This window comes from Papilio polytes, unplaced genomic scaffold (genome assembly GCF_000836215.1).
Source record: "Papilio polytes unplaced genomic scaffold, Ppol_1.0 DF824135.1, whole genome shotgun sequence".
NCBI lineage: Eukaryota > Metazoa > Arthropoda > Insecta > Lepidoptera > Papilionidae > Papilio > Papilio polytes.
Window position 1 is genome coordinate 577,308 of NW_013525069.1, and position 7,558 is coordinate 584,865.

Sequence of the window (7,558 nt, forward strand, 5' to 3'; positions counted from 1 at the left end):
GGGGAAAAAAAACTTAATTATTTAGAAGGTTTTAGTTATTCTATCGATCGACTATAATACAATAAATATAAAAAAAACCACAAACGATTACGATTAACGATATCTGCTCATCCTACGATGTGACGAGTGAGGTGTTTTTGTCAGAATTATCAAGAATACTTATCTTGGTTTTCTATTTCAAAGATATATTTATGATCTTTTTAATACAATGTGGTACATTGTATAATATGACATGGTGTACACATTATTTCTTTACGAGGCGACTCCATTATCGCATAAAATCTTTACCATGATAAGGTTAATGGTATCGGTCACGTGATTATTTTATAAAAAAAAAATTATGTCACATAGAAGCTGTTGGTGTATTCGTTATAAATGTGTAAAGGATTAGAAAATCTCGATTTGAGGTTAATTTTAACGCAAGTTTTTTCTTGTAGTCATAAGTGGTCACGGTTAAAAAAATATTGAAGTATTATTCACAAATAGGAAATATCGTTATTTTAACATACTACTGCTAGGTACACGGTTTATCTTTTTAACAATTGAAATGAAATTTAATAAAGTAGGTAATGTCAATGTACAATTCTTTTGTTCGTGAACATTACTATCGAAGGTTGCGTCTTTCCTTATAATTAAATTGTTGTTCAACATTCAATGTAATCTTGTTAAATTTTTACTAATCCATCCCGCTTACTCTTCGGGTATAAACGGGCCAAGGTGTTAATCAGGTTGCGCACGCGCAGCATAGCGGCGTGGTGTCCAGTTAGCCCCACTTTACCCTGTTTGTTTTTGAACTTACATTAAACCCGCAAACGCTCCTTTTCCGGCCCGCTTAGTGGAACTATCACTTTTTTCAACCCACCCAGCTACTTATGGGGTTGCGTTACCAAGTTAACAAACAAATGTGGTAAAACGTTGTTAGCGTCTGTGAACGAATCACTAGCGCATGATAGTTTATGCGAAGTAACTTCTTAAGTAAATATGATAAATGTGTATATTAGAAACGGAAATGTTATTTACATTGTTGTGGCGGAAAAATTTGAAATTTAAGTATATTGACATTGATTTATTTACGATATAATTATTATCCAATGTTTTGTAGCCTTGCGGGTTCATTTTACCCTCACCTTGCGTATTCGTATGTGCGGAACGTCTAGGGGACCTTGCACACTACAATTTACAAAGTAAATAGGTACTAAGGACACGGTAAATCTTGAGATAGTTACTTTGTATAACGCTTATCTTTGATAGCCGAGTATTTTTAATGTGTTATGTCAAAAATACAAATTATCAAGTTTAAATTACATTAAATATGATTTCTCCATACACTGAATTAACTCTGGGTTCACATACACATTTATTTTTTTAACCTGACAGAGTTTTTTAATTAGCTGTTTTGGGATTTCTGATTTATAGGGCAATAAACATTAATAACACAGTTTTGCGAGTTAAATATGCTTTAATTTCGTAATTTGTCTTAGCAATTATACGATTTCGTTCTGAGCGTCTGAATAATTAAAAACATAGTTACTGAAGATACAATATACAAAGTCGTATAACATTTTTATGTGTATTTAAATGCATTTACTCGTAATTATACATTTATAGTTTTTGGAATGTATTTCATATTGTCAACAGTTGAATATTTTAATGGAATATGAACGGAATGTATATATTTAAAATGTACGTAGACAGTAGCAACAATTACATTGAATATTGGGTGTAAGGCATAGTTCACAACTGCCCCCATCCTGCGCGCAATATATTAAGCCATGTTCACACTGGGTTCAGAATACATTTTTGTTTTTTTGTCGTCTTACGTCAAACATTTTTTTTAATTTAATCATCGTTAACAGACATTAACTTAACACGCTAATTACACCGCGAACATAAAGTCGTACGCTGCCACCTCACTATGGCACAGATCTTATGATATAAAAGATTACAATGTCCACTAATAAATACGTTACAACAGTTATGGCTCAGTACTAATTAATATATAGGATTGTCACAAAACATATACATATAACATAATACGGTTTTACTTTATATACTGGCTGACTAACTTCCTTCACGTTTTATGAACTAGTTTTATATATTTCTGATGTCTTTATGTGATACATTTATTGTTTATGAAGATAAAAACTAATGCCCAAGTATCTCGATTTTATATTTGTAAGCAATAAAAGAATATCTGTATGTAATGTACATAAATAACGATAGAGCAAATAATATAAAAATCTAAATTCATAAGTTGGGATTTTATTTTAGAATTAAGAAATACATAGTATTTTAATGATCGTGGAATCGATTCCCTTTGTTCAATGTAAGCATCAGTTATTATCGCAACAGTGAAATAATAACGAATAGAGATTCAAGTACCTATCACTCTCAAACAAACACTTAAAATAATATTTACAAAAAGCTCAAATCATACATAAACTCGTAGCGACATTAATCGATATTGGAGAACGTTTGGTAGAAGTATATAGATGTGAAGTTACCGTTAATAGTTACATTATCTGTGGCTAATCACAAGAGAGCGCTCGGTCGGATAGATTAAATACCCATTAATTAAATACAAATCAATTTAATACAACTATACAAACTAACCTCTACGTTTACAAACTTCACATTAAATTTTTCCATCGATAAATAAGTAAACACAATTATGTACTTTTATTATATATTTACAAGCAGATAACGCGATCCGAACTTAATATTAAAGCATTTAAATAATAATACACTGAGAATTGACGTAAAGGCGCTTTTACTACAATAATGGCGAGCCAGCCGGAGCAGTCGAGGTTAGGAAAGTTATCAAACGTCTAGATGAACAACTTTACGGAGACGCGCCACCGCGTCCCGAAGCTGCCTCGTCGATCAAAATTCAGCGGTGGTCTCTCAGAAGACTCGTGACTAGCGACACTGTTTGCTCTTTCCTCAGAAAGCCTTTTTTTCCTTTTAGAGCACGAGTGTACGCGAGCGCGAGAGCAAACGAGCGCGATGTTACACGACCGTAAGGAATTTCACATCTCCAGCCGCCCCGGCCTTTTTCCTCGTTCTGTTTGCTCCCGCTCGCCGTAGCTACCATTCGGCGTTTCGAAGCGACCGCGGCCGGCTAGCCTAACGTCGTCCAGTCCTCGTACTGAAATAATACTGCGGTAGTTGACTAATACTCTGTCCACAGGCCCGTCGACAGCTGGCGACGAAACGCGCGAAGCGTTCAAGCTAAATGCTGCTAATAATGGAAAGGTTTACGTGCCCTCGCAGTTCCTCCGCCTCTGGTGCCTGCCGTGGTGATGGCGCACCCCGTGACAAGGCGGCTTGATGGAGTTCTGCGGCGGCGGGCGCAGTCTACGCTGCGGATGCCGGGGCCGGTCCGCGGCGACCATGGTGTTGTGCCTGCTTATGTCGAAGTCCTGGTTTTCCTTCATGAAGGCGAAGCAGTTGTGGGAGCGCTGTGAGAGGCGACTCTTCAGTCTTCGCAGCTGCAGCCCGCGCCGGTTGAACCCTATGTATCGGTCGTCGTTCTTTACCAGGTGGAATGTACTGTAGCCGTCCACAAACTCTTCTTTGAACAGGCAATTGGATTGTCGCTCCGCTTGAAATCGGGACTGTGGAAAGAATATTATATTTTAATCTTACCATTACAGTATATAAAATTGTCCTAAAGTGTGATACTTTCCGTCCCTAGGTATAAAGTACCCAGTTCGATCAGTCCGCGTTGATACTTAATTTTAGGGATACATGTACTCATTGTCGATATAATAATCACATTATGGTAAATGATAAAGCTGAGACTCACCAAACGTCTGCCTACCAGTTTGGAGCGGTTGAAGCAAAGGTACATGTCCTGCACGGGCGAGTGGATGAGCAGCTCCAGGTTGACGCCGCGGGTGCTGATGGTGAGATTCGCTGTAATAAAACATCACCAATATCAATATAAATGGTTACATCAATCACGTGGAGGTTTACATTTGTATAAATGTAAACACCATCTTGCCATTTTAAGAGTGTGTCAAATGATTTGTAGAATAAACAGAATTAGTTCTGATCCTATTCTAATGATTAATAAATATTAATGCCTATGTGAAAAATATTAATCACAACATAACATTAAGCCATTGAATTGACATGTAATTACACATTTCCACTTGAAATTTACAATCTTGTGTCGTGTATCGCCACAGGCGTGCGTTTATTTTGATAATCTCTTGCCCGCTTGTAATGTAATAAAAAACGTATCTAATAAGTCTACATAAGTCTAGGGAAGTTTGCTTAATTTATAGTTATTAGTTTTTTTTAATACTATTTGGTATGACGATAATTTTACTAGCGCTATAATACGAGTATAGTATGTTCCACTCTATGTGTGAAAATTCTTGTTACAGAAATAAAAGCTAAACTCAAAAGTTTCTGGGATACGTGATGTGTAAAGTGTGATATTTTTAATTTATTCCTACGCTAATATAATCAGTTAATAAGGACGAGATTTAAAAAAATGCTTCACAGTATGACGTAATTTTTTCGACTTTGCCCTCGCGTGCATAGAGTTATTATGTTTACGTAAATTTATTGACACATGCAACAAATTGAGTACATTTTAGAAAATCTAGACGTCCATTTAGAATACCAACAATCAGCCATAAATCTTTACTTTATTTACAATAATAAACACATGGCGAATACCGTTCTATTGTTAGGCAACATGTAAAACGCTATAACAAAGTTTAAAACTTAAGTCGGTTAACAATCTTTAAACGACCATGCAAAAATGTTACAACATTAGACAGCATTTTATAAAAATATACCATTAAATATCTCAATCAGATACTATAGAACAGTACAGTTGTAGAATGTGAACTTACTTAGTATTAAGAAGTAATAAATTTGAGTTTAACGCCATGTAAGCGTAGCCGTCTCATCGATTAGATAACATAAAATAGGAAAGCTCGTGTATAAAATTCGACGGGTCGACGCGATGGGATACAAATAAAAAGAATTAATAAAAATAAAAAGCAAAGAGTGGCCGCCTGTGACACCGGCCATGTCATTTCAATTAACATTAAAAGAAATAAAAATGCATCGGCCGCAGGCGTCGGGGACATAAATTCGTTATAATTTCAATACTCCCCTAGTATGTGAAAGTGATGCCGCTTACAGTTATACGGTTTCAGATTTCTTGACCTATTTATCCTTTTAATACATTCCGATGGATATCAAATCGAATATAAGCGATATTCCTGTTACTTATAAAACAATTCGAACAAATGCTACTAGATAACGGTTTCCCGAAAAGTGTACTATTAAATTGTTTTGGTTTCGAAGTAAACTTGTTTTCAAACAATCATCTGTATGTGTTACTTCTTACCTAAATCACATTTATCTGCATTTTAGAGCATATTTAATACCAGAGTTCGCATTAGATGAGTTCTACTTTCAGATAATAATATCATTAGTGACGTAAATTGATTACAGATGATAAATTTTAACATATGGAAAAAGACCTTCGCATATAAACGTAGCATACACGAGTCACAATGTCTGCAATTACGTGTGTGTCGAGTAAACAATTTTTTAAATTTATGTAAATAGAGTTCTTTGTTTCTCTTCACATTGTTGAATCCGTTGTCAGTTCATATCAGAACAAAAATGACAACGATAAGGTGACAATGTTTATTACTTAATCCTTGTTAAAGATGGAGAACCGACGTCTTGCGGTTTTTTAAATAACTCTGAAATTTTACCTTATTATAATCTAACATAGGTTTTATACAAGACCTTCAGTATTTTAGTAACTAAGCAACACTTCGAAGTAAATTTTATCTTCAAAAAGTAAAAGTCGTATAAGTAAATAAACGTAAAGGTCAACGATTCTCATGGGACATTTCTCTCGAAACTAGCAGACATACATTGCTCAACCCAACGTAATAGACTGAGGCTAATTTTTTAAATGAAGTAATCTCGTACTACAGAGGTAAACATTATGTCTTTGAGAATAGCCGATTGTTTAATTTTCTTTATTATTCTTTGTCGTATATGATCGTTTAGAATTTTTATAGCGTTTTTTTAATTAAACTAATCGATAGTTAATATTAATGAAATTTATCTAATTAGTTTATATATGAATCGTGGATATTATGTGTGTTAAATTTTGACTAGACTCGATATAGGTTAATGAAATTATGTAGGAATTACATTAAAGGTTCTCAACCCATATAAGGGCGTATGAATGTTTGAAATAAGTAAAGAAAACATCAATAGTTTACAAATCTTTGATATATTTTGTCATATACTCGTAGAGCAATACATTTTCTAACTGTAAAGTTGTTTGTTTGCTCCATGAATGACCACTTTTCATTGAAATTCCGTGCAAAATGGGAATGTTTAGCAATACTCATACTTACATTATTTCACCCTTTCAACAACTAGTTTGTTACGGTTTTCCTTGTATCCGGAAACTGTGCTCTGAATAACCGTTACTTTAACGTAGGTTTCCACTCCGAGATACTAGTGTCAAAGCATATTGTTATTCTTGTTTCCCTCAAAGGGAGTAAGTAGGACAACATGTGCAGAGATTTCGGCAGTTGAAACCCACTGTTATGTTAAAGAATTTAGTTTACTTATTGTACATTTTGGAATAGAAGTCTTAATGAGTAGGACCAAGGGACATAGCTTAGCTTAAGGTTTTTGTTTAATTGATAACTGATTTTTTTTAATTAATTTATGCAGTAATATCTTGTTCATTAAAAATATTGTTTCATGTACAATTAACAATTTTCAAATTTAAAGGTTACTAAACATTTAAGTTATTAAAGTTTGTCACAGTTTAGAGGACATGTTAATGGGTATTAATGTGGTAGTACGAGTATATGCGTTAGTATTACCAAATATATTATACGTTAGAGATGTCCAGTGGGCGTTCGTAGCAGTCAACGACCGGCTATCACTGATGATAATGGACTATCGATGTAATCTTGTATTTTACCTGCATTTTCATTTAAACCGCCGTGTCGCTTTGTAGGTCGAGTTGTCTATTGATTTGTGGTTCAAAAGTAAATATTTAATTTACGCATTTCCTTGTCTTAAGCATGTCAAATGAAACTGTTTAAGGATTAAAAACTAAAAAAAAGATAAGAAAAAGTGGACGCTGACGTAACTGTTTGCTGTTTACTTTAAATCAGTACAGATTTTTTTCCGTTTGATTTAAATGCTTATAAAATTAATTAAAGCAGTGTTTAAAATTGAATTAACACATCTTGATACTTTACATTTTTAAGAACTCGTTTATCGGAATCCAAGTAGAATTATAATACTGTTATCAGTCGCGTCCTTGTAAGTCGGTACAAAGACGCAAATATGTTAATCTCGGAACATTTTTTTACATAATTCGCGTCGTCTTCGTCGATAACTTATGCTATAGAATAATTAAAGTCTTTATGAATTCGCGCAAAACTACAATAGTTCTAAATAAGTAGGTACAAAATATAGCTTAACGAATATAAAAATCCTTTGCTAGTTCTAATGAGAGTAAAGAAGATTAGTTCCATATTAT

At 34.1% G+C, this 7,558-nt stretch overlaps 1 protein-coding gene and 1 long non-coding RNA gene across 2 annotated transcripts in view; one reads left to right on the top strand and one right to left on the bottom strand.

Annotated features, from left to right (window-relative positions):
* LOC106099338 overlaps nt 1-7,558 on the top strand; it is a 112,680-nt gene that overhangs the window by 12,576 nt on the left and 92,546 nt on the right. The gene's annotated exons all lie outside the window — the stretch shown is intronic.
* LOC106099337 overlaps nt 1,450-7,558 on the bottom strand; it is a 28,452-nt gene continuing 22,343 nt past the window's right edge. Inside the window, exons 4-5 of the mRNA XM_013277860.1 lie at nt 3,809-3,918; nt 1,450-3,617 (exon numbers count right to left, since the gene is read on the bottom strand). Of these exons, the coding sequence (XP_013133314.1) occupies nt 3,258-3,617; nt 3,809-3,918 (470 nt within the window). The 3' untranslated portion in view covers nt 1,450-3,257. The remainder of the gene's footprint in view (nt 3,618-3,808; nt 3,919-7,558) is intronic.